Here is a 27641-nt window from a genome sequence, read left to right as displayed (position 1 = left end):
AGTACCCCATTGGGGATCCTTTTTTTCTTGCACTAACTGATGTCAGAAAAATTGACAGTTGTTTTGCCTGTGGAAAGCAAATACCACACTGAGACTTTCATTCTTACTGCATCACTTGCTTAGGCCCAGACCACAACATCCCCCTCTGTTGCTTCTGTGCTTTGTTCAACACCAGAACTATCCATCGTCGGGCCCTTATTGTAGCTAGATATTTTTGCTCAAGTCCTCGAACTCCAGTATGGCTTCAGTAAGCCATCCAACAGCAGCTCTTCTGAAAAACGCAAAGATAAAGACAGAGACAGACCGCACAGGTCCAAACCTAACGACGATGCTCCCATTAAGCTAGTCGTCAGTTCTCTGCTCCTCAGTGAGGTGCTTTCGCAGCCCCGGATGCCCGCTTCTGTAAATTCGCAGGCTGCTACCGAGACCCTTTCGGAGTCTAGTATGCTGCAAAACTCTTCTTCGACTAAGGATCTTGCGGTCGTCTCTACCTTGGATGGGTCCGGAGCCGCTGAGCAGGCTCTGGCTTCCGAGGAAGTTCTTCGCACTACCAATTCTCAACACTAACCAATGTCTTCTTTCACAACTACCGTTCTTTCAAAAATGACAGACTTTCTTAGGCCCAGGGTATGAACTACACCCAAGAATCTGACGACACAATCTTAGGCACCTGCTTCCTTGCCTCATTCTCAAATGCTTAAAATGGCGGAAGACCTTATCATGCTGATCAGGGGAAGCCAAGCTACCCCATCGAAAAGAAAAAAAGATCTCTTCCCTGTAGTTTTGTCTGAACAGGAGTCCTATGACTGATGCATCTGAATATGAAGACATGCAACCCCTCTCTACTTATGAGGATTCTGATGTAGAGGATTCCATTCCTTCAGCCTCTCCCCCAGACTATTTTTCCTTTGGGGAAACCCTTCATACCTTAAGGGAGCATTTCCAATGGCAGACTACCGTCAGTCAAAAAAAGAGACTCAACGAATTCTTAGATCTTCCACAGCACAGACCCTTGGCCACCCGACCCCCCCCCCCCAGTCCCGGATGTTGTGGAGGATGTTTTCCTGGAATCCAGTTTGATTCCTGGCACCCTCCCTCCTGCACCCAGAAAACCAGACGGGTACTACAGCATCCCTGACTTACACAAATTTCTGTTTTAACATCCCACTGCTGACCCTGAAGTAATTTCTCAAGGGCCTAAAGGAATTAAAGCAACTTCTGCTAAGAATCCCACCCCCTCAGATAGGGATTCCCGAGCACTAGACAGATGGGGTAAAAAAGTATACACCTCAGCTACTCTTGCTATCAGAGCACTAAATTGTCAGTTCCATATAATTTCAGCAACATACCCTGGAACTCCTCAAACAAAAACTGTCTACCTTTTCTGCTTGTGCAGTAGCTAAAGAGTTGCAAGAGCTCATGCATTCTGCAAGTCAAGTAACTAAACACACCTTGCACTGTGGATGTTCATCGTGTTTCACTGTTGCAGTCATTACTCTTGGGTTATCCTGCTGGCAGGCTACCCTCAGTCGGCCAGAATTCCAAAGTCTAGGTCCGGCATCGGTTGCTGTCGCCTCTTACCTGACGTCAGTGCACCAGGGGTATAAAAAATGCAGCCAACGCCATTTTCTTCAGTCTTTCTTGCCCCGCGGTGCCCAAAGTAAAAGCAATTCGCAAGTGCTGGTCGGCCGACTCCTGAGATTTTCAAATCCGAATTTCAGAACCAAAGTCTTCATTAAAGCTAAGTACCCCGTTGGGGAAACTGTTTTCTTGCTCCAGACCGATGTCAGAAAACGTTAACAATTGTATTTCTTGTGGGAAGCAAATACCTCATAAGGATTTTCACTCTTGCTGTATTCCTTGCCTAGGTCCTGATCACAACGTTGCTAGCTGTCAGTTTTGTGCAAGATTTAACCAACGCACTATTAAGCGTCGGTTTGATTTTGCATTTCATTACTTTGGCTGAAGATTTAATTATATAATGCCGTCGGAACAGTCGACAACTGGAGTTTACAAAAAAACGCAAGGACAAGGAAAAGGATAGGCATCCGAGGTCCAAAACCGACGAGGCCTCTGCTAGGCCAGTTGCCGGTTCGCCAGTTCTCAGTGAGGCGCTTTTGCAGCCCCTGGCGCCCGCTACCTCAGAGCCACAGGCCGCTTCCGACTCCTATGTGGAGGCGACTGGGCCTCTGGATATTCAAGGTATTGAACACTCGGAAATCATTCCCTCAGATGGGTCCGGAGCCGCTGAGCAGGCATCGGCTTCTGAGGGTGTCTTCAGACCTACACAACTATATATTAAGCCATCTTCATCTTCAAAGACAAACACTAAAGCAGCTTTAAAGACAAAGAAACAAGTACAGCATTCTCCTACTCAGACTTCCATGCCTAATAAACAGATGCTCAAAATGGCCGAAGACCTAATTACTTTGATCAGGGGCTCCCATGCCCCTCCTGATAAGAGGCCTAGGCAAGAGACAGAGTATGATTCTTCTGATCAGGTTTCTATTTCCTTTGATTCCTCTTCTGAACAGGATTATTCCATGCTTCCCTATGAGGATTCTGATGCTGAAGAATCCATTCCTTCAGCCTCTCCTCCTGAGGATTATTCTTTTGAGGAAACCCTGCATACATGAGGGAGCATTTCCACTGGGAGAGCCAAGATTATTCTGAATCTAAGCAAAGGCTCAGAGACTTTCTGCTACTTCCTCAGCACAGACCCCTTGCTATTCCACCTGTTCTAGACATTGTAGATGATGTATTTTCAGAGTCCGGCCTGTCCCCTGACTCTTTACCCCCTGCACCTGCTAAGCCAGACAGATACTACAGGGTCCTGGATTCTCATAAATTCCTATATAAAAACCCCGCTGCTGACCCAGAAACTATATCTCAGGGTCCCAAAGGGGTTAAAGCATCCACTGCAAAAAACCTTGTCCCCTCTGATAGGGATTCTAGGGCTCTAGACAAATGGGGGAAAAAAGTTTACACTTCTGCTACCTTGGCTGTAAGGGCTTTAAATTGTCAGTTTCATATGCTTAAATATCAGCAATATTTAATGTCATTGCTTAAACAGAAATTGTTGACAAATACTGAATGTTCAGAGAACAAGGAAATGCAGGATTTAGTGCATGCAGCTGAACAAGTGGGAAAGCATACTTTGCAATGTGGTTACGATTCACTGGAGGCCTCTTGCAGGGCCACTGTTACAGGTTCTGTTATTAGAAGGCATGCTTGGTGAAATGAACAGAATCTGCCTGATCATGTTAAAGCAAAATTGTTAGATGCACCATTACAGCATGGTACTTTGTTTGGTACTAAAGCAAAAGAGGTGTTGAAAAAAATGGAGGATAAAGCAAAATCCATGCAGACAGTCAAGGATTTCCTACAGGTACAGCCACCCAGGTTTAGCAGGAACTGACCTTCTAAAAATTGGTCCTTTCCAGTGTCAGACGGACCACAAAGAGGCAGATACAGGCATCCCAGAGGCAGATCTCAGCCCCAAGGCTCATACAGGCCTAAACAATGGGGTGCTCCTACCTCCAAAAGCGGAGAAGACAAATCACAACCTTACAGGAAACAGTCCCAATGACTTTCCTCTGCCAGATCTAAGCACTTTTCTTTTGGCAGCCCCCTTAGGGGGAAAACTAGCACTTTTTTTATCAAATCGGCAAATGGTTAGCCAAGACAAATGGGTCCTGAACATAGTGTCCCAAGGCTACAGGTTCCATTTTCACATCCTACCAAGGTCAAAAGGTATGCCAGACCTGCCACACAATCAATGGGCAGAGGCACAAAAACAAATTACAGCCCTCATGGACATGAGGGCCATTCAGCAAGTACCACAACAAGAGCAGGGGCAAGGATTATACTCCAGACTTTTCCTAGTGCCCAGAAAGAACAAAACCTGGAGACCAATACTGGACCTGTCTATACTAAATACGTTTCTGGAAGTTCCAAAATTCAAGATGTTGACTCTACAGCAGCTACTGCCCATGCTGGGCAAGAAGGCTTGGCTCGTAACTTTGGACCTAAAAGAGGCATACCTGCATGTCCCAATCAGACAGTCTTGCAGAAGATACCTCAGATTCATAGCTGGCTCAATGCACTACCAATTCTCTGCACTGCCCTTTGGCTTATCTACTGCGCCCAGGGTCTTTACAAAATGCCTGGCTCCAGTAATTGCATTTTGCAGACAAAGAGGAATTCAAATATATCCCTACTTGGACGACTGCCTAATTCAAGCAGAGAACAAAGACATTCTTCTAAAGCATCTGGCGTTTGTAAAAAGATTACTAATTGGCCTAGGATACACAGTAAATGAAAAGAAATCAAAACTAGTGCCCTCTCACGAGATAATATTCCTGGGTGCAAGCTTAAATACAACTGCCCAGATGGCTTATCTCACGCCAGACCAACAAAAGCAGCTGACTTCTTACTTCAAGAAATTGGCAACAAAAACCCACTTATCTGCAAGGAAAATCCTGCAGGCCTTGGGTTTCATGGCATCCTGCATTCTACTAATTCCATATGCCAGACTGCATATGGGGAAACTACAATGGTATCTAAAAAGTGTTTGGATTCAGCATTGCCACAGCCTGGAGACAGTAATTGCACTCATTCCCTGCTTGCAACAGGAGTTTTGATGGTGGGCAGAGGCCTGTCACCAGAACAAGGGTCTGCCATTCAGTTTACCCACAGCCAGACAGACACTGACAATGGATGCATCAGATTATGCCTGGGGGGCCCATATGCCAGGAAAATGTATTCAGGGCACATGGCCTGCAAACCAGATGCATCTTCACATCAATCAAAAAGAGATGCTAGCTGTTCAAAATGCCCTGACAGCTTTCAAGGACCTGCTTCATCCAGGACAGCTACTGATAAAGACAGACAATACTACGGTCATGTGGTACATAAACAAGCAGAGAGGTACACATTCCTACCCCCTCAGCAAACAAGCAATGACCTTATGGGACACAGCATTGACCTTTCAAGTTCACCTGCAAGCACAATTCCTGCCAGGAAAAACAAATACTCTGGCAGACGAACTAAGCAGAAACCTCATGGATCCCCACGAATGAAAACTGGATCCACAAGTCTTCAGCATGATAACAAGGAAATGGGGATGCCCAGACATAGATCTATTTGCCTCACCTCACAACTGCCAATTGCAGAGATTTTGCACAAGGATTTGTCACAAGCAAGCATGGAAAGTGGACGCCCTATCCTTCAGCTGGAAAAATCTAACAGTATATGCCTTTCCTCCACTGCCTCTCCTTCCCAGGGTACTTCTAAAGGTCAGACAAGAGAAGCCAAAAATGATACTGATTGCACCAGACTGGGCACGCCAGCACTGGTACCCAATCCTAAAGAGCTTGTCTTAAGGTCCAGCATGGATATTGCCTCAAACTTCTTACTTGCTGACCCAACAAAACAATTGGATCCTGCACAGCCAACTCAGGACCTTAAATCTGGCAGCATGGTGGATAATGTAGCCATTCAGAACACTCCTCTTTCAAAAGCTGTTATGGATGTTATCTTGGTGGCCAGGAGGCCCAGTACCAGAAGATCTTATGTAGAAAATGGAAGAGATTCTGTGCTTTGAACCAGGAACAAGGCATTGACACGTGTGTACCAAATATCCCTCAGATTTTACAATATCTAACTGAGATGCTGAACAAAGGCCTTTCTTTCTCATCAATTAAGATTCATGCCTCTGCCATTTCAGCACATTACAATACGGAACCACCTATCTTTTCTCATCCTTTAATAAGGCAGTACCTCAGAAGGGCCAAAAACATTAGGCCTCCAAGGAGAGCACCAATTCTGGCCTGGGACCTCAATTATGTTTTGTAAAAACTCACACTGCCTCCTTTTGAGCCAGCATCAACAGCGGATATAAAATTCTTATCCTGGAAAACAGCTCTGCTCCTAGCAATAACCTCTGCAAGACGAGTCTCGGAGTTACAAGCACTCATAGCTGTGGAACCTTTTATCATTTTTCATCCAGACAGGGTTTCTCTGAGGACAAACCCAACATTTATGCCTAAGGTGGTATCCAGTGTGGCCCTCAACCAAACCATTCACTTGCCTACCTTTTATCCAAATCCACAGAACAAGGGTGAGAAAATTCTGCATTCTTTGGACATACACAGGTAGTTACGCTTCTACTTGGACAGAACTAAAGCTTTCAGAAAGTCTGAGCAACTTTTAGTGTCATATGCTGCAGGATCACAAGGAAAGGCTATCTCAAAACAGACTATTTCTAAATGGATAGGCCATTGCATCCGTTTCTGCTGTTTTCAGCATGGCAAATCAATGCCTAAGGGCATTAGGCCTCATTCCACCAGAGCAGCAGCCACTTCAGCAGCCTTTCTCAGAGGAGTACCAACCAAAGATATCTTAGAGGCTGCAACTTGGAGTTCATTGCACACTTTCACAAAGCACTACCACTTACCTCTTTACTCTAAGTCCAGAGCAGGCTTTGCCACTGCAGTTCTGCAGGGCCTCATAACCTCTCCTAATCCTATTTAGCCCAGCCACCCATCCTCAGCTTTGGGATTCAACCCAAGAGTAATGACTGCAACAGTGAAACACGATGAACATAGTACAGTTGTGTACCTACCATAAATGTAGATGTTAAGAGTGTATTCACTGTTGCAGTTCAGGTTACCCACCCACCATCCCCCTTTTCTTTGCTGGGACGTATATGCACTTCTCTATCCTATACAACCTATGTGGTGTATTTGCTTGTAGATGAAGGAAATGTTATTTTTGTGCATGCATTTTTATTGGCATATTTTTTTCAGCCTACCAATTTGGGGCACCTGACATCTGGGGCAAGAAAAAACTGAAGAAAATGGCATTGGCTGCATCTTTTATTCCCCTGGCGCACTGACGTCAGGGAAGAGATGACAACAACCGACACCGGACCTAGACTTTGGAATTCTGGCCGACTGGGGGTAGCCTGCCAGCAGGATAACCCAAGAGTAATGACTGCAACAGTGAATACATTTATGGTAGGTACACAACTGTACTTTTTGACGCCCTAGAAGCTTCTTGCAGGGCGGCAGTCACTGGATCTGTCTTTAGAAGGCATACATGTCACCCAGACCTTCATCACAGATGCATCAGACTATGACTGGGGTGCACACCTGGACAGCAGGTGCATACAGGGCCAATGGATCCCACAGCAAATCCATCTGCACATTATCCAAAAAGAGATGATGGCTGTCCAGCATGCCTTGATAGCTTTCAAGCCCCTTCTCTCCCAGAGTCTCTCCTGATCAAAACAGACAACACCACTGTGATGTGGTATATCAACAAGCAGGGAGGGACTCACTCCTACCCTCTATGCAGGCTGGCCATGACCCTTTGGCACACAACCTCTGCCATGCAGCTTCACCTGTTAGCACAATTCCTACCAGGCTCTCTCAACTCTCTGGCAGACCGCTTAAGCATAAATCTTCTGGACCCACATGAGTGGCAGCTCAACAGAAGAACCTTCACCCTAACAACTCAGAAATGGGGCACCCCGAAGGTTGACCTCTTTGCCTCCCACACCAACCATCAGCTCAGCAAGTTCTGCACCAGGGAGCATCACTGCATGGCTTGAAAAGTGGCTGACCTGTCCTTCTCCTGGGTCAATCTATCGGTCTATGCCTTTCCACCACTACCTCTCATCCCCAGGGTACTGCTCAAAGTAAAGGAGGAAAAACCAAGGACAATTCTTATAGCTCCAGATTGGCCTTGCCAGCACTGGTACCCTTTGCTGCGCAGCCTTTCCCCACTGCCACAATGGCATCTTCTTCAGATTCCAAACCTCCTGACCCAGAGGGAAGGGGAATTCATGCATCCCCAATTGCAGACACTCAATTTGGCAGCTTGGCTTTTTCCCTAACCCCCGATCAATCTGCCAACTTCAGTAAACCGGTTCTAGATGTTATACGTGAGGTCAGACACCCTAGCACTAGAAAGTCTCATGTTGACAAATGGAAAAGGTTCTGCACCTGGATTCAGGCTACATCACAGCCCTCCCTCCCTGTCATCCTGTATTACTTATCTGACCTGCTGCACAGTGCCCTCTCTTTTTCTTCTGTTAAAATTCATGCCTCTGCTATCTCTGCTCATTTTCCCACAGAGCAGCCCCTTTTCTCATACCCTTTGTTCAAGCAGTTCGGGGCTAGCAACTTGAGGCCACCCAGAAGAGCACCAACCCCAGCTTGGGACCTTAACTTTGTGTTGGAAAAGCTCACCCTGCCCCCTTCAAACCAGCCTCTTCAGTAGAGCTAAAATTTCTCTTCTGGAAGACAGCTTTCCTTCTGGCCATCACTTCAGCCAGAAGGGTCTCCGAGCTGCAAGCACTCATGGCTGTGGAACCATTCATCATTTATGCTGACAGGTTATCCCTCAAGACTAACCCATCCTTCATGCCCAAGGTGGTTCCAGTGTGGCTCTCAACCAATCCATTTATTTTTCCATCTTTTTTCCTAACCCACAGAACAAGGGGAAAAGGATTCTGTACTCTTTAAATGTGCACAGACAGATCAGATTTTATCTAGACAGGACTAAATCCTTCAGAAAGTCTGATCAGTTGCTGGTTAGCTTTGCTGCAGGGGTAGAGGGGTAGAGAGAAAAGCCATTTCCAAACAAACCATTTCCAAATGGATAGCACACTGCATCCATTTCTGCTACCAACAACATGGAAAGCCCCTCCCAAGGGGGTCAGGACTCACTCCACAAGACCTGGAGGCTGCCAACTGGACATCTGTTCACACCTTTAGCAAACATTACCACCTGCCTGTCTTCTCCAAATCCAGGGCAGGATTTGCCTCTGCAGTCTTGCAGGGCATCGTAGCCAGCCCCTAGTTTCCTTGGCTGCCTCCACCCATTTCATCAGCTTTGGGAATCAACCCAAATGTGATGACTGCAACAGTGAAACACAAAGAACATAATAAATGTAGATGTTCGAGTGTATTCACTGTTGCAGCCCTGGTTTCCCTCCCTCCATCCCCCTCTTCTTTCTTCTCTTTCCTTATAAGGGACATGTTAGTATTTACTTTCTACTGGTGGGGTTCTTCCACCAAAACCTGGCTTCCACTTGGGGGTTCCTGACAGGTTAGGGCAAGAAAAACTGATGTAATGGTGTCTGCTGCCTTACTTTATACTACTGATGACCTGATGTCAGTCCTGAAGCGACAGCAACCGACGCAGAAATACTAAGCCTCTTGTATTCAGGCCGGCCGAGGGCTACCCCGGCAGGGATAACCCAAATGTGATGACTGCAACAATGAATACAGTCGAACGTCTACATATATGGTAAATGTACACAACTGTACTTTCCACATATAGCCAGGCTTCCTAACCTTTCTTGATCTTGTCTCATAAGGCTTCAACGAGAAAACGATGCATGAGCAAATGGAAAAGATTTTCTTCCTGGGCATTAAATAATTACATTCATCCCTTTTCTGCTCCTGTAGGTTATATCCTTTAATTTCTAATGAAGCTATTTAATGAAGGCCCAGCTTCAGCTATCATTCGTCCAGTTAGCAGCGATAGCTAATTTTCATCTAAATAATTTAGCCCAAAACCTGCTGTCTCACAGACTATGCAGAGCCTTCCTGAAGGGCACTATTCTGTTAAAACCACCCATTAATACCCCTCTACCACCATGGCATCTAAACTTTGTTTTCTTCTGTTTGATTCTTTCCCTTTTGAACCTGCATCATCCTGTGATCTAAAGTTCTTGACATGGAAAACAATTATTTTGATCGCCATCACTTCTGACAGAAGGGTTTCAGAGCTGCAAGCATTATCGATAAAGCCCCCCCTACATGCTTTTCCACAAAGACAGAGTATCCCTTCGAACAAACCCAGCCTTCCTACCAAAAGTATACTCAAGAGTCTAATTTGACTCGGTCCATAGATCTGCCAGTGCTATGGCAACAATGTAGAATATATACTACACCAACTGGATGTATATAGACAATTACATTTCTACTTACATAGGACAAAAGACTTCAGAAAATCTGGCCAATTATTTGTTTAATTTTCAGAAGCTAAGAAAGATGCTCCTGTATCTAAGGTCACACTTTCAAAATGGTCATCAGGTTGTATTACTTTTACATACAAATCTAACAACAAAAATCTTCCCAGCAAAGTCGAGGGTCATTCTACGAGAACCATAGCAGTTTCTTCTGATTTTCATGCTTGACTACCTATTGATACCATTTGTGCTGCTGCAACATGGGCAAGGCCTCCTACCCTTATCACTCATTTGGCCTCCAGGAACAGGGCCTCTTTTGGGTCCACTGTTCTGAAGAATATTCTCCCGTGAGCCGCTCCAAGAAATATGGTGCTAGGGATGCTGTCGCATCTAGTGAAGAATGAAGGCGAGATAGGACAACAACACATAAAGAAGTTATGTGCTCACTATAATGTTCCATGTGTGTTGTCCATCTCGCCTTCATTATTGCTTCTCACCCTCCTTCCCCCAGCCTTTGGCTCCTGTAGGACCGAGCAGCTACATCTGGTAAGTAATGTTCTCTGACCTTCTTCATTGCTCTATAAGGTGTTGAGATAGTCCATTGGGTAACTGTTGTTATCAGCAAACAAGATCCGGGGAGCTTTCCTAGAGCATGATGGGAATAGGGGATACAGCCACAAGCCAGTGGAAGACCTCTAGCTTTTGTATACGACTGAGTCAGAACTGAGGATCAGTTCTGAACCCAACCAGTGAAGAATGAAGGCGAGATGGACAACACCCATGGAACGCTATGGTGAGTACACCACTTCTTTTTAGCAATGCTGTTGTCCAGCATATGCTAATAGAAAGTTTGACCAGGCAGCAATTCATTATGGGTAGGCGAGAGCACGAGAGCTTGAAGGTTTCCACGAGCTGTAGTAATGACCAAGTCGGATCGGACCTCAGATCCGAGACCCTGAATGAAAATAGACAACACAGATGGAACATTATGGTGACTGCATAATTTCTTTTTTCTCTAGTTCAGTTCTTGGCTGGGGTGCCTTCTGTTCAGAGTCTGTATATCCTCTCTGTGTTCGCTTGGGATTTCTCTGGGTACTATGGCTGCTTCCCACATTCCAAAGACATGTAGTAGGTGGAACTGACAGAGTAAATTGGCCATAGGTGTGAATGTGCATGGTATGGAAGAACAACTGGGCAGGGCTAGCCACTTAGTGATATGAACATTGGCTCTAGATGATTGTCACTATTGAAGTGGTATCCCAAACACACGTGCAGAAAATGGAGAAAAAGGGATTGTAGATGGATGGATGGATGCATTGAGGTTGGAACTAGACAAATTCCTGTGTAGTTTTTAAATTTTTTTTTTCATTTTTGTATGTATTCAGGTAAAACCAAACATACTGGTGCCTGCTGTTAGAAGTCCTACCACCCACCTGTTATTGATTTACAAGCTCAAAAGTCAAAATTCTTTAAGTTTTGTCTTTGTCCTTAGCGTGAGGAACAGTGAAACCAGAGCATTGAGGTAGGGGTTGTGCAAAAAGTGCAGTTAATAATCCCAATTTTTGAAGTTATGTTTCTTAGAATTATTCTTTTCAGCTGTCATAGGGAATTGTTCTTCACATGTACAATTATATTGTTGCTATTATCTTTTACTTTACTGGTAACACATAATCTATATTTTGTGTGCCTATTGAACATTAAGCTGTTTAATGGAGTCTATGCTGATGAGTGGGTTAGAGTAAAACCAGTGTACGTAGATAAATTAATTGCTATACTAATCACATATCCAGAGATACTTTTGTGTGTGCAGTTGAAATAGATGCTGTCTTTTGTTGATTTTTGTCTGTAAGGGAAATAAATTTTGTGTTTTATTAGTGTCCTACATATTTATTTCAGTTTTGTTTTTCTCAGAACATTTACAGATAGTTCTGTCCTTGGCAATGTGGAAAACTGTCCAGCTAAGTAGTTTAAATAATGAAGTGAGAAGGAAAATGTCATAGTGCTTGTCTGCATTCAAAATACATGCAGTTGTAGAATCAGCAGTAAACTGGACACTGGCATGGACTTTCTTTCTTGCCCAGTTTGTCAGTGGTGGATTTGTAGCATTTTTGTATTGAATGTTTTTTGTGTGTATGTGGACATTACCATAGATGTCTAGAAAAAATAAGATAGGAATTACCTGTCACCCATACTCCTCAGTGTAACATAACATTTTAAATGGACTGAAGGCCTACTTTTTTAACTTGTATCTGCCAATCTTGCCTAATTCTGACCTCAAATTATGCACTGATGTTGCTGCATTTCAGCTGCCCTGCTAGCAACATTCAGCCACAAGAAACAGAAATGTATTTTGCTGTTTCTTCTATGAATCGCTTTTAGCCCAAGTGTTTACTATTTGCTGTGTTCTTAAACACGAGTAAGGTCTGAGTGTGTGGTATAAAGTTATTGCAGTTAATTATGTTTATGCTTCTCCATGTATGGATACATATATCCAATGCTGAGTTTTCAATATTTATGTCCACAGTTTCATCTGCAGCTATGTTGACCATGTCAAGAGTTAGTTTTCTTGCAGGTGCACAGAGAAATGTGAGTTTTCTTTATTTAAAGCTGACAGTAGATTGTGGCTTGTCCTTAGATTCTTGGCTCACATTTTGTCAAAAATGTGTACATCTTCATTCTGTATAATCTTTTTGTTTGAGCTAAAGTTGAATGGACTGTCCAGTATCCAAATATTACATACAGTCTGATATTATGATACAGTTTAAGTTGCCCTTTCTCTTTCAGAAGCATGTCTTTGTATCCACCTGTAGCTCAAAGAATCTTAGTTTACTAAGTAGTTTTCCAACAGTTGATGGACAAGCTTAAGTTTTATACAGGTCCTTATTCAGATCTACATATCTAACCATGGCAGTCTTGTGAGCTATCCTGTTTTGAGTGGTTGTTTGCCTTGCATTTAGTACACTGCATTTCTGCCAGTATTAATGGAGGTTTTGCTATAGGATGCTTGAAAGATGATCTCTTGGGCTTTCTGTAGTATCATTAAATATTGTTAACTGAATGTCTGGTTCTGCATTACAGAAGATCCTATATAACCTACATCTCATTTAGTAAAAAAAATTAAGAATGTTTTCTTCATATTTTCTAGTGTCTTAGCTGATTGAATTTATTTCATTTTTGTTACTCATTGTCAATACTTCCTTTAATTGTAACAAACAGAGGTCATACCATTTTGAAGCCCATATTGATGGACTTGGGATATCTGCATGTTGTTAGTTACTGGGTTTTTTTCCAGTTATGAATAGCGTGCTGCACTTCGGAATTGAAAAAAGGGTAAATACTTTTGTTTAAGGGATTATTGTTTCTATTTTAATTGCATTGAGACTTTTTCTGATATTTTTTCTGCTTTCTTCTGGCTGCCATTTGCTTTCCAGTGGTAAACCTCATGAATTGCTAGTACACTGCTTTTTATGCCCAAGGTACAGGGTTTGATTCCACCCTCATTTGCTTACCGAGTGGCTGAGCAATCACCTAACTACATAGTGCTTCTGGGTCACTCTGTGAAAAGGGACACTTGTGTCCACTGGGCTTACCTGTTCCACAGATAGCTGAACGTAAAAAAACAAACAAAAAAAAATGACAGGAATTAAATATATGCTTGAAGCATAGATTTCATCGTAGAAGTAAAAATAATGCTGCTGTTACATGGGTGTAGGTTTGGCAATGTTCTTTTTTGAATAGTCAGAGTTCTAACTTCTTTTCATTTCTTGTCCAGGCTGGTATGTTGTTTGGCAGTTATTCTTGTCCAAGTTCAAGTTTCTGCGTGAGCTAGTTGGAGACACTGGATCTTTGCAGGAAGATGTTGAACCCACGGTGACAGAAGCTGAGCCTGAGTTGTCTACAACATCTGTAAGGAGCAGGCAGAAACTCAGCAGGCATCGCAGATTGACAGCTGAAGACGCTGCTGCAGGGGAGAAAAGAGACAAGACATTATGAGCTGACATGTCATTCTGAAAATTTATGCCTGTGTCCTGATTTTTATTTGTAGTCATAAGTGATATAAAAACACTTGTACAAATCTGACAATAAAGCTAAAGTTTTAGTATGAATAAATTTGTGCATCACACTTTAGTGTGACAATTTAAATGAGTAACAAAGCACAGAATGATGACAGACTCTTTGCACTGTAAACTTCTGGGAACGTATTGAACTCTGGCCTCTGGCAGGTCATAGAGTAGAGCTTGTGGTCTGGTTTGGATATTTGCTGCTTGTAGACCTTCCTTAGTTGAACTAGTAGGTTCATAGATTAGAACTAGGCTAACTGCCCTTGTGGGCCATTTTAAGCCTAGCCAATTATCCCTTGTGAGACTCAAACTCTACACCTTATGTTTGTAAGGCAAACACCTTAACCATTAGGCCACCCTCCCAACCCAATGTTACTAACTTTTCCACCAATAGTTGTGGTGGCAGAGTCCTATTCCTATTCTCAATTCTTTTAGTTTTGAGCCAGAAAATTACATGTATTTCTTTGAATGAATGAACTGACATTGTTTTTCACGCTACACTAGTAAGTACACAGTATTGCATATTTACTTACTTGTACAGCATATTCTTTTTTCCATTGAATACAAGTGTATGGAAAACTGGCATTGTCCATTTAGAAACATGTAAAGCTGCATATATGATGGGCCTTTCCTCCAGTTGTAGCTCTTCATACAAAAGTACGATTTCCATACAGTACATCATTTCCACTTTTTGAGTATGTCTGTTTACTTTATATTACACAAGACAGTATGCTAGAATAAGTTTACATAAATTTAATTTCCATTTTTTAACTTTGTGTTAAAGTGAGTGTAATTGGCAGAATTTTTGCTGATACAGAAGGAAAGGAAGGAGTGAATTTTAGGTACACTTTTCATTTTATTAATTTTGTCATGAAGAATGCCATTTAATTTTGTTTTTGGTATGCTGGTTTATCAAGGACATGGTACATATTTTTGACCCTGTCACTCAATGTACAATATATATTGTATGTTAAACAGTTTAGATTGTTATACTGTGTGGATTATCCAGTCAGTAGATTAACTCAAGACACTATCTTGTATGTGCATTTTTAACATTGTACTTTTTTTCTCCTGCAATGTTACCTTTATAGTTTATGTTCCTGTCGTTTTGTTACTATACAGGGTAGCAGTTGTGGGATTAGAAGCAACTCTGCACCCAAAGCTACTCAGTATGGATATTGTTTCAGTCTACATTTCCTTTGTGAAAGTGTTTAAACTCTGACTACATTGTAGTGTAGCATTTAATTTTGTTGCAAAGGCAATGTCTTCCATTAACTGTACATCCTGTAAACTCCTGTAGTTGATGTGCATGCTGTACTGCAGCAGTGGGATAGAATATCAAAGACTTAGTAAGTTCTACATCAGCATGATTAATCCCTCCCTAACATTGTGCTTCAACCAGATGATCTATGCAGGATTCCCTCAGAAAGGAACACTGGTTTTAACTTCGTAAGACAGGTAAAAGACAATCTTCTCTTTCTAAGTCATCAGAGCACAGTACCCTGGCTTCTTACCTGTATTAAAGTAAATGTTCAAACTTGCATTTTAATTCTCTGTAAAGTCATTAATTTTTATTCCCTCATACCTCTCAACTCCGTAGCACAGGAAATCTGGACAAAGCCTAAAATAATTGGGGGGGGTCAAAACTAGGTACAGATTTTAAATATTGCTCTTATAAACTTAAAACATTGCTAGAGTAACAGGATTTGTATTAGCGTGTATTTTCTGAAGGATATGAAATCTGAAACGCAAACATGTATAATTATTTCATAACTTTAATCATCAGTGATTTGCCTGAAAACATTTTTTATGAGGAACAGACCAAAAATATAAGGCAAAAATCTGGGCATTCTGTGAAAATCTGGACAGTTGAGAAATATGATTCCCTTACTTTTATTCTTTGTTTTTTATTCCAGCAGAGGCAGTAGAATGTCATTGTGTTTGCAGGCTACTGAATGTTGATTTTGTCACTAAGGGTTCTGGTATTTGTAGTTATGGAATGCTTTTCTTGCAGCGAGCCACTGAAGCTTAGTAGTTGAATGTAGGGCAACAAGTGGTGGTAATTAAGTGCCTGTAAACAAATTTTTAGGCATCACCCTTGCTCTATATTAAGATGGAAAACTCACAGTTTGAGCTATTTCCCTTTTAAGTTGTTTCACGTTTGTGAAATCAGCTCATCATCCGTCCATGCAGACATGTCTGATGAGCATGATTACTTTATTCACTGTAGTGTTTTCCTGTGTCATGCTTGATTGTGTAAACATTTGTTGCACATGCACATTTTTGATATTTATGGACTGCTTACACATATTGTCTATGGTCAGTAGATTTTAGCAATAATTCCTTGGTTCTTCAGTAAGTGGTTTAAAGTCCACACACTTTTCCTTTTATGCAAAAATCTGTATTTTGTTTAAATAACTACTGTTACTATGAGTGTTGGCCAGTGCTAACAAGATTAACAGGTACAACTCTAGTAACTTGGTTCTCGCTCCCAGAAATAATAATGAGTTGCAGAACCATTTTAGTTTCTGTACTGTTACACTTGGCTAGTTATAATGTAATTGAAAAGGGAGTCAGAGTCATACTACTTTTAACATATGGTAAACAGTTAATTCATTCTTTTCATGCATGTCGGAATTGGGTCCTTTACAATCTATAGCTTGGGGAAAACATGCATTGTTGTCATAACATACATCCCTAAGTAATTGTTGGCTTTCTTTAACTGTACACTAAAGAATGCGATGTGCATTGTTTTCAGGCAAAGAGCTAGAGTTCTTTTTTTTTGTCTGTTTTATAGTTTTATGTACGTAATTATTTGTTTCACTTTTTGCAGCCAGCAGTGTAGTGAACTATTTATAAGAAATGCAATCAGAGACTGTCAGTTCTAAGAAAATTCATCAGTGAATTTATTCATTTTATTTGTAAGTGCATCAGTTGTAGCTTTGTTTTACTACTGTAGAAATATAGCGTAGGGCATTTTATGTCAGTGTTAATATTGTAAAGGGAAAATACTATGTATTTAGCTAAAAGTCCTCAAATGTTCATTTTGTATTGTTTCAAACTGTTACTGTTAAAATAGCCCAGCAGAGGATGCAGTGATAATTGTGTTAATGGTTTTGGCTAGAAAGAAACCTGCTTATGAGGGGTCTGAAACCAAGGCAATGTAGATTTAATACGATGCCTTAAGTGCAGGATGCTTTATTCAGTCATGATGAGTAGACAGTTAAGGCTTAGTGCCTGATTTATCAGATAATTGCACATTTTTGAACTTTGTTTTGGTTACAAAAAGGCAGATGTTTTTTGCTCCATAACAATGTTATTGTCAGTGTTAACAACTGCCTTGTTTGTTCCTGTCTTTTCTTTTGAACTTGTGAATTGTGTAACCTTTTAAATAAAACTGACTGGCAAACCAAGTTAAAGTTATGTCCACATTGCATGACAATGAAAATATTTATGACAGAAAGTGAAGGGTTATCTTTGTAATCCATAGTCTTCAGAGTTGCTTAATGTGCCTCTGTAAAAGTGCACTTTTGCTATGTAATATACCCAACTTTTATTTCTTCTTAGTTCAGGTGAAAGTCATCTAGTTATTGGATTATTCTATTGGGATAGGCTTACTGAGCAAATGTTCATTTCCAGGGGCTTCTTAGAGGAAGAGTATAGGGGTTAAGAAACATGGAACAGCTGGAATACACAACAGAGAAAAAACACTACACCCTGAATGAAGTAGGAGAAATGAAGTAAGAAAGAAATGGCTCAGTTCTGCTTCAAAATAGGAAGGAAAAAAATGAAGTGCTGAAGTCCTAGAGTTGAATATGGATGAAGTAAGGCAAGAGGATGCTAGAGAGGACAGGCAGGGAAGGTGGAAGAAGAGAGAGAGAGAGAGAGAGAGATACAGTGAGGATATGGGTGGTTGTTGTTGTGTCTTTCGGCTTTTCCCGGTTAGGGGTCGCCACAGCGGAACTCCGGTTCGCTAATGATTGGTAGTTGATTTTTACATGCCGAGTTACCAGCCCTGATGCACAGCCTTCAACGAAGGTATGCCCATTCATGCATGTCTTCACGCAGAAGACGCTCTAGCTGAGAATCGAACCAGATAGCGACTTAATGTGAGGCGACAACGCTACTGCAGCATGATTAATAAAGATGGTCAGCAAAATGGAAATCAAAAGGGAGTATCGATAATAGGAGTTGAAGGTGGCAGGTGTAAAACTATGGAAGTAGATGGTAAGGTAGGACTGCAAGCATTTGGAAGAAGAGGCTACAAGTGTAGACAAACATACTCTGTTAAAACACCACCCACAGCCACACTACACGTAGTAACACAGTATCCAGTGCCTCTGCTGCTAAGTCCTTAAGGAAGACCAGCACACAGCCAAATTTCCTGGTCATTGACAATTTTATAGTGAGGCACACCAGTGTCCCCCTCACCAAACTGAGTCAAGAGAGAATCATGGTTAGCTGCCTTTTTGAGGCTCGGATCTGTCAAGCCACACAGGTACGCAGGTCACTAAACCATAGGTGCTAGTATGACTTTGTCATAGTCCATGTGAGTGTTAATGACCTGAGGCGTACTTTCCTTGACTATATGAAGAGAGACATGATCGAGCTCGCTGAATATGCGTCTCAATGAGGTATGAGCCTGACACTGAGCAGCATACTACCTTCTCCAAAGATGATGCCACTTTACCAATAGAAAATGATTGATTTTAACAATTGGCTTAGCTTCTGGTGTCAATCCAGGGGGTGCAGTATTTGATGGCCTGGGAGGACATCGTTGACAGACCATACATACTGCTTTGCCAGGGATGGTCTGCACTTATCTCCTCTAGGTTATGGATATTGGCATCTCATAGTGCCTTTTTTAGCCAGTGTCAAACTGATAAATGTACTGACTTAACTGAACCTTTGAAGGAATATCAGAAGGTGGTACTGCTCAATGCTAGAAGTCTTAACAAGAAACTCCACTCCCTGCAAGCCTTCCTCTCCGTGGAGAGTGTAGACATTTGTGTAGTAAATGAGACATGGCTATAAGTCTCTGAGAGTACCCCAACAATGCAAGGTTATAATGCCTTTCACTCCTTTAGACCAGCTACTGCACAGGAGGGAAGTAAAGGTGAGGAGTCTCAGTCTATATTAAAATCAACCTCTCATCCAGACAAGTATAAGTGTATGACCCACTGGAACTTGTACATGTGCAGTTCACCATAAACAGGGTATTGTGCCATGTCCTTGCAACCTATAGGTTCCCCTCCATGTCCCAGGAAGCCCATGCTACCTATCTCAGTGTACTAGAGTCCCTCATCATTCAACCCAATACAGTATGCATGGGTAATCTCAACTACCCCTGTATAGATTGGGAATCCTACACCACTTCTAATACATAAACCAACATTCTGGAACAGGTGGTCCATGCTACTACCAGGGGTATAAACATCCTTGACCTTGTACTCGTGAACATAGGAGGCCATGTTCCTTACCCAATGTAATGCCTTTGTTTTTCATATCTGACCATAAGGCAGTATTACTTGAAATAGAAATTAAGTCTGGGGATCCAGTGAAACCAATATCCTTTAGGAACTATTCCAAGACTAGCCTCTGTCTCTACTAAGCAACATTTTTGGCTAAATTCCAAGCACCCCCAAACTCAGTAAAAACTGTAGCATTTTCTGAGCTGTTTACAGAATCACTGTACAGCCATATTGATTTTATGTCCTCTGCACAAAAGAGGTCCAAACACTGATCCGGGTAGCTACAGGCCTGTAAGTCTTATCAGCCGCATATGTAAGGCCATGGAAAGAGTCATCATAGACATGATAAATGAGGACATGGGTAACTTGCAAACAATGAACCTATCACAGTTCGGCTTTGTTAAAGGAAGGTCCTGCCAATTAAATCTGGTGGGCTTTCTTGAGAGGGTCACAAAAGCATTGGATGAATGTAAGACTGTGCACACAGCTTACCTCAACCTGACTAGGGCTTTTGATACAATACTGCACTCAGGCATTATAGACAAGCTCACTAATTTAGGTATAAATCTTTTTTATAACCTGCTGGATAGCCAGCTGGCTCACTGATAATACCCAGGAGGACAAAATAAATGAGGCCACCTCCACCAAGAGGCCAGTCACTAGTGGAATCCCCCAGGGCTCGGTACTGGGCCTCTCCTTTTTGGCATCTGTTTCTCTGAAATGAAAGCAAATGCGGAAGTTTTATGGCTGACTGAGTTTGCAAATGGTTGCAATCTGGGGGTTATCATCAACTCCCCTGCAGACACTAGCATTTTTCAAGAAGGTCTGTCTCTTACCTACAAGTGGTGCCAAAGCCACAGTCACTCAATGCTAAGAAATATATAATTGTACCCCTCAGGAAGTCAACCATCCCAGCTAATTACCATAATGATAATACAGCCCTAAGAGTCAACCCAGTAGTCAGTGATCTGGTTGCACACATAGATAGTAGCCTTACCTTCGACCACCACATGGCCACAGTGATGAGGAAATCCTTTTATGTTGCGCAACTTAAAAGTAAGGGCATGGTATCTAGGTCCAAAGAGGTTATTATCCCACTGTACTATGCCCTTATTATACCAATCATAGAGTACAGTGCTCTTGGGTATGTACCTGACCAGTCATATGTAGCAACTACAGTGACCTCAGAGGTTCCTTATAAAAAGAACACAAGGCATAACAAACCTGCCTTATGCAGTGTGTCTTGAAGCCCTTTCCCTATACTCAAGTCTCCTGTAGATTGTTAAAGGATGATCTATGTCTGGCTTACAAGGCATCCACAAACCCCACACTTATGAATCTCCTTTGGAGGGGGTTCACATAATGGTTAAGCTGTTTACCTCACAGACACAAGGTACAGGGTTTGAGTCTCACCTTTAGGAAATTATCTACACTTAAAATGGCCCAAAAGGGCAGCTAGCCTAGTACTTGAACCTATATTCATAAGTCAGAGTACCAGAAATACAAAGTCTATAGAGCTGAACTTTGTGAGTTAAACAGACCATGCTGGAGAGACAGATGTGTCCCAGAGACTGCCTTTCCTGTGGAATCCATGTGAGGTTGCATTTGTCTATTACCAAGTTTAAGCAGAACTTAGACCAGTGGATGGGGAGTAGGAAATTTACCTTATGGACAGAGGTAGCTTATAAATACCTGGCCCTTAATGTCATGTTTAGATATTCTTTTGGGATAATGTGGCTAGGCTTAGAAGTGTCCCCAGGTTGTTAGCCTAGTAACAATCTATGAATCTATATGAATGAATTTAGGAGGGATGGAAGTAGGTGAAGAAGGCTGGCAGTTAGTGTATAGAGTTTAAACTATGAGCTGTTAAGTTGCTTCCCATAGTCCAAAGTTTGATTTAGTCAGCCTCCGTTGTCTACTTTGTGACTCTCAGCAAGTTATTTAACTAGAGATTGCTTTGTGCTGTTTGGAAAATAAGGCTTGCTCTTCAAATGGACCACATACCTAGTTTACTACATATGGAACTATTTTGTTCTCTAGTTGTTCCCAATACATCAACTTCTTTTAGTCTTTTCCACTCCAAAAATCCCCTACTGTACACTAATCCTGTCTCCAAAACTGAACTACTTTTCATGCCCTGTATTCTGTCTTTTTTTTTTTCTTTTGCACTTCACTGCAAACACTAAGCCAAAGTAACCAAAATGCAGTTTTGTTTCTTTTCTTTCTTTTTTTTAATGTAACATCAAACACCTGTTCTGATGTTGTTAATCTTCATTCTTTCCTTACTGATGGGTTATCAGTTCCGTCCTTGGAACCAAGTCAGCCAAATATCAAGCTCACGTTAGCCAAAAACTCTCGAGCCAAGGTCCTACCCAGAATGCTCTGCTCCCTGTTACCTCAGATCTCATTAACGCATTGCTGTACAGCCGTGTCAAGCCACTGTCTTCAGCCGTGTCTAATTTTTTTGAAGGTTTTATACATTGTTTCTACTTTAAAGTTTTTCAAACAGTTTCTGCTAATATTTCCCTACCCTATATTGTATACTTAAGACTCTCTCCCTTTAGTCTATTTCACTTTATTACCCTTTTCTTGCCTTTGAGGTAATTCTTCATTACCATCTTTGGTAATTCTTCCTTCTCTCTTCTTACCCTTTTGGGTAGCCTTTCTTCTTCTTTTTGGTACTGTTCTTCTTCTCCACATCATTATGTTGGATAAGAAAAGTAGCATTGGTTTTATGCAGTGTAAGGATTGCAGCCGTAAGTCACCACTTTCAGATGGCCATGACTTATGTGTCTGCTGTCTGAATGTCTCCCACCTACTGTGGATCCCCGTGTGAGATTTGTAGAAATTTTTCAACCAGGACTCGTAATGAGAGAAAGAATAAATTGATATTGAAAGGTCTTCTCAGATCTCCTTTCTGTGAGACTGTTTCTGGGTTGGAGGGCTCACCCCCTCCTGCTAAACCCCGTAAGAGGTGTTTTTCCTTTTCCTCATCGAGGTCGCTCCCTTCTTCTCCCTCTGGAGATCATAGGGTATCGACTCTTAAGAAGGTGAAATTGATTACTATTTCAGTGCTGCCACCTGTGACCCTGTCTGCTCCAGGCTCGGCACTGTACCAACTGATTCTGGCTCCAGCCATTTTTCCTTATCGACACCGGCACTGGAGTTCCTTGTGCAGACAGCCTTCAGCTCTGACAGTTCCATCGCAGCCCGTACTGGCACCATCCATGCAGGTACAGTCCCCTTTGGCACTGTTGGTACAATCCCCTTTGGCTCCCGAGTATGACATTACTGTCCTTCATGGTGCTGACACTTTTGGCACTGACATGTTCTTCGATGCAGTCCTTTTCAGCACCGTCCTTGTTACCGGTGCACATTTCTAGATGGCACCGTACCCATCAGGGCAGACATTTGCCTTTATGGTGCAGACACAATTCAACTTCTATGGCACTGATGTCATCGGCGCAGACTACTTCCACACCATTTTCTTCGGTGCAGATGTCCTCGGTTCTGGGTTCTGCACCTCTCGAATTAGCAAGGGTCAAGTACTCTCCTTCCTTGGATCCATTCATTGGTACCGAATATAGTCCTTTTCTAGAAAGGCCAGAATCGCCATCAGGTCTCTCTATGAGGTCAACCAGGAGCCTCTCTGAACAAGATGTGTTGCTGCTTGTTGACCAGTTGCTTGTGGCCAGAAGTCTCTCGCCCAGCGAAGTCCATGTTCCCTCCTTCAGGTGAACATATATATCCTCAAACTCCAATGTACACTCCTTCGAGTGGCACCCAAGTATTGAAGCCTATTATTCCGACAGCACCTGCCCTTCTTCCGACTCCAATAGTAGATCTCACTTTGGAACTGGAGTCATCCTTGTGGCCCTCGGTGCACTAGGCATCTGGCTCTTCTCAGGCCAGTGGTTGTGCCATGGGGGAGGGTATTCCTGGTTCTACGGCATTTTTTTTCTTTGGCACCCTCCAGGAATCCTCCTGGTTCACAGTCCTTTTGAGACTCCTGGTCCGGAGATCAGCTCGTCGGGGTGGGGTGTTGTGCTCTGTTCCAGGCTCCCATCCCTCCTTGGGCGGGCCGGCCTTCCAGGCCATGGAGAGGTCAATTGTCTCCATTGACAGACTATACATGTCTGAGTCCTCTCCCCCCTCTGTGCTGCAACTCTCACAAGCCACAACCGCCGGACACTGGGCATAAGGGGCTCAGGTTTCTCCTCCTCAGGAGACCCCCTCTTTGCAGTCTTCCCCAGAACCCCCCACTGAGGAAGTACCCCGCAAAGCGTCATGCAAGAGGAAGCACATGGACTGTACTGAGGAGTCGTTGACTGAAGATATGGATTTTAATGATGGGGAAGGGTCCCCACGGTCACCCTCTGATGAGGTGTCCTTTGGTGACATCCCCGAGATCCTTAGACAGACGGCTGACTGGAAGTCCTTTAATCCTTCCTCTGAGGAATCCGTATTCCTGCAGGCCTTTCATGCCCAGCCCTTACCTCCTGGCTGACCCCACCAGCCGATGAGCTCATCCAGCTCATCATCCAGCACACACGGAAGGCTCCCGACAGCCTGGAAGTGATACCAAGGAGATTGGATAAAATATTATCACCCCCAGCTGAGCACCCACATTGGTCATGAGGTCTTCCAGTAGATGCTATGGTGGTGGCAGCTGCAGCGAAGAAGGATTTGGCAGAAGAGAGCCAAACTGTCCATCTGCCCAATAATGAGTCCCAGGCGACAGACAGACTAGGGAAGCATGTGTTTGCTTCATTGACCTTTGCTGTGTAAGGTCTTTGAACTGTTTGGCACACTTTACCAGGCTTCAGAGGGATCTTATCAACCAACTCTGAAACCTTGGCAGGAGCTGTTTCTGAAGAGGTCCGTGACAATGTGGCTTTTCAGATAGCCACCCTAGAGTCCATTTCCAATTCTTCCATGTGTGGTAGGAGCATTTAGAGCGGCAGGTGAGGGTATAGTCACCAGATGACATACCTGGATGCGACTTTGTGGACTCTTTTAAGGCTTCCTTCATGAATGCTCCCATCAATGCCGCTTCTTTGTTTGACCCTAAAGTGAAAGATATGCTGGCAAGGTGCGAACAAGATGGCAAGAGCCTATCTGCTATTGGTGTCAGACACTCCACTCTTCAGTGATTCTACTCCAGAAATCAGAAGAGCAAGAAGATGTGGCACAGGAAATCACAGGGCTCTTTCTGTGATGCATGTGCCAAGTTCTCCCCTAGAGGCAGAGGGGGAAACTCCAATGGAAGATTCCTCTTTCAGGGCAGAGGAGGTCTGCAAAACCGGGGCTCCAGCGATTCGTTCTCTGACCAACCCTATCAGCACTCCTGAAGTGTTACCTGACTGCTCACCTGTGGAAGTGGTCGGGGGTCGTTTTTCCTTGTACCCCACTGCCTGACGAAACATAACCACTAACTCTTTGGTACAATGGATAATATCCAGAGGTTATTGCATCCCCTTCTTTCTTTGTCCAGTCTCATGCAGAGTATTACCTGACGTTCCACCCAGTCAAAGGGAAGCAGCAGCACACGAAATCCAAAAGCTGCTACAAAAAGAGTCATCCAGATGGTCCCCCCCAGACCAGATAGGATCCGTTTTTTACTCAAGATTCATTTTAGTCTCAAAAAAAGACAGGAGACTGGAGACCAATTCTGGATCTCAGCACATTGAACAAATTTGTAAAACAGAGAAATTCCGGATAGTCACAGTTCAGTCTAGCCTTCCTCTCCTGGAAGAAGATGATTGGATGTGCTCTATAGATCTTCAAGATGTGTATTACCACATACAAATGGACAAATGCTCAAGAAGGTACTTCCGCATAGGAGCCAGTCACTACCAATTCCGAGCTCTGCCGTTCGGTCTCTCTGCAGCCCCCAGAGTGTTCAAATGCATGGCAGTGGTTATCGCTAACTTGTGACTTCAAGGATTCCAGGTGTTTCCATAGCTAGATGACTGGCTCTTCACCGCCCCCACCAAGCATCTACTAGAAGAAGCCCTGCACTACACTCTCCTCACAGCACAAAGCCTGAGAATCACTATAAACTGGGAGAAGTCCAACATGACCCCAGCTCAGTCTTTGGAATTCATAGGGGTACTGTTGGACACGAGAAATTGCACAGCACCTCTTCCGGACCACAGGCTTCAGAATAAGGCAACAGGTTCAACCGTTGCTCTATCACCACAAATCTCTTGCTCAATCTATACTCCAACTATTGGGGTCAATGGCAGCCTCAATCACTATTGTTCGTCTAGCCAGATTCCACATGAGGCTCCTTTACTAGTTACTTCTCACTCAGTGGTACCCTCTACAACATCCTTTGTCTTTTCAGATAAGTTTAACTCAGAGATGCAAGCAAGATTTATTCTGGTGGATGTCTTGAAATCCCCAACAATGGTCTCACCCTTTCAGCCCCCATCAACCAAAATCCATGGTGACTACGGACGCCTCCCTGATGGGATGGGGGGTCTATGTCAGGGAAACTCAGTCCAAGGACCTGGACAGAGGCCCTTTTGCTTATCAATGTCCTGGAACTGAGAGCGGTGCTACTAGCGTTTCAAGCATTTCATTCCATCCTTCCATCAGGGACTGTTGCGATCCAGTCAGACAACATGTCAGTGGTCTGGTGCATTAACAAGCAAGGGGGCACCAGATCTTACTGGTTATGCCGAGAGGCCTTGAGAATATGGCAATGAGCAATAGCTTGCAACTGCTTTCTAATTGCAATGCACATTCCAGGGAGCTCCAACATGATAGCGGACAAATTGAGCAGGTTCATTCTACAACCTCACGAGTGGTCCCCCAATCCTATGATAGCGGCAAGAATCTTCAACCACAGGAGCAAACCTTGCTGTGATCTGTTTGCCTCCCCAACCAACTACAAGTGCAGCAACTATTTTGCCCTGATCCCCCCTCTGGAACAGTCACCGAGACGCTCTAGTCGACACTTGGCCCTCAGGTCTACTTTACGCTTATCCTCCTCTTTCCCTCATCTCCCAGTTTCTGAAGAAAGCATAGCAGTTAAAGAGCAAAGTGATGCTCATTGCTTCATATTGGCCTTGACAAGTCTGGTTCCCCTTCCTCTGACCTCACCTGCTAGATCAACTGTGGATCCTCAGTCCATCCCCAATGTTGATCTCCCATCAACTGGGTCTGACTCACCCCAGTCTAACAACCCTGAAACTGACAGCTCGGTTTCTCCACTTCCAATGATTGCCAGGCAGGAAACCTCTCGTCCAGTGTGCGCAATATTCTTATTGCATCTCATAAATTGTCCACCAGACTAATCTATCTCAATAAATGGAAAAGGTTCTCTCTATGGGCAGCGAAAAAACAATTAGACCCCTTGTCAACCCCAGTTTCGGTGGTTTTGGATTACTTATCACATCTTTTCCACTCTGGGGTGTCTGCCTCTACTTTTCTTGTGCATTTAGTTGCCATCTCAGATTTCCACATTGGTTTCTTCACTTATGTCACATAGACTCTGGAAAACTTTCCTGAAGGGGGTTATCCATGTAAAACTTCCCTTTAGAGAACCGGTACAACCTTGGGATTTGGCATTGGTTCTGCAAGCTCTAACAGCTCCCCCCTTTGAACCCACATCTTAATGTGATGTGAAATATCTCTCTTGGAAAACTTTGTTTCTGATTGCAGTCATATCGGCCAGATGTTTGTCAGAACTTCAAGCCTTATGCATTAAACCTCCCTATCTTATCTTCCATAAGGATAGGGTATCACTGAGAACTAATTCTTCCTTTTTACCAAAAGTGGTGTCAGAGTGGTATATCAACCAATCTACTGATCTCCCAGTGTTCTTTCCTAACCTGTCTAATAAGGGAGAGTATTGCCTGCACTCCTTTGATGTTCATAGACAATTACGATTTTATCTGGACAGAACAAAATCTACCCGTAAATCAGACCAACTGTTTCTGGCCTTCTGGACCTAGACAAGGTCATCCTGTCTCAAAAGTTACATTGGCTTCATGGCTGAGAAATTGTATTACCTTTATCTACAACAAAAACAGTGTCACTTTTCCTCACAAAGTGAAAGCACATTCTACAAGGTCTATGGCAACATCAGCAGCTTTCCATGCTAAGGCTTCCCTC

General features: G+C 43.1%; 1 protein-coding gene across 1 annotated transcript in view; it reads left to right on the top strand.

Moving 5' to 3' along the window:
- The window catches only part of SMIM13 (small integral membrane protein 13), a 177802-nt gene extending 160343 nt beyond the window's left edge, over positions 1 to 17459 (top strand). Inside the window, exon 2 of the mRNA XM_044064854.1 lies at positions 13758 to 17459. Within this exon, the coding sequence (XP_043920789.1) occupies positions 13758 to 13978 (221 nt within the window). The 3' untranslated portion in view covers positions 13979 to 17459. The remainder of the gene's footprint in view (positions 1 to 13757) is intronic.
- The last annotated feature ends 10182 nt before the right edge of the window (positions 17460 to 27641 follow it).

The sequence above is a fragment of the Protopterus annectens genome, chromosome 3.part0 (assembly GCF_019279795.1).
Source record: "Protopterus annectens isolate FY-2018-M chromosome 3.part0, PAN1.0, whole genome shotgun sequence".
Lineage (NCBI taxonomy): Eukaryota > Metazoa > Chordata > Ceratodontiformes > Protopteridae > Protopterus > Protopterus annectens.
Note: the sequence above shows the minus strand (reverse complement) of the source record. Positions and strands in the feature narration are given on the sequence as shown.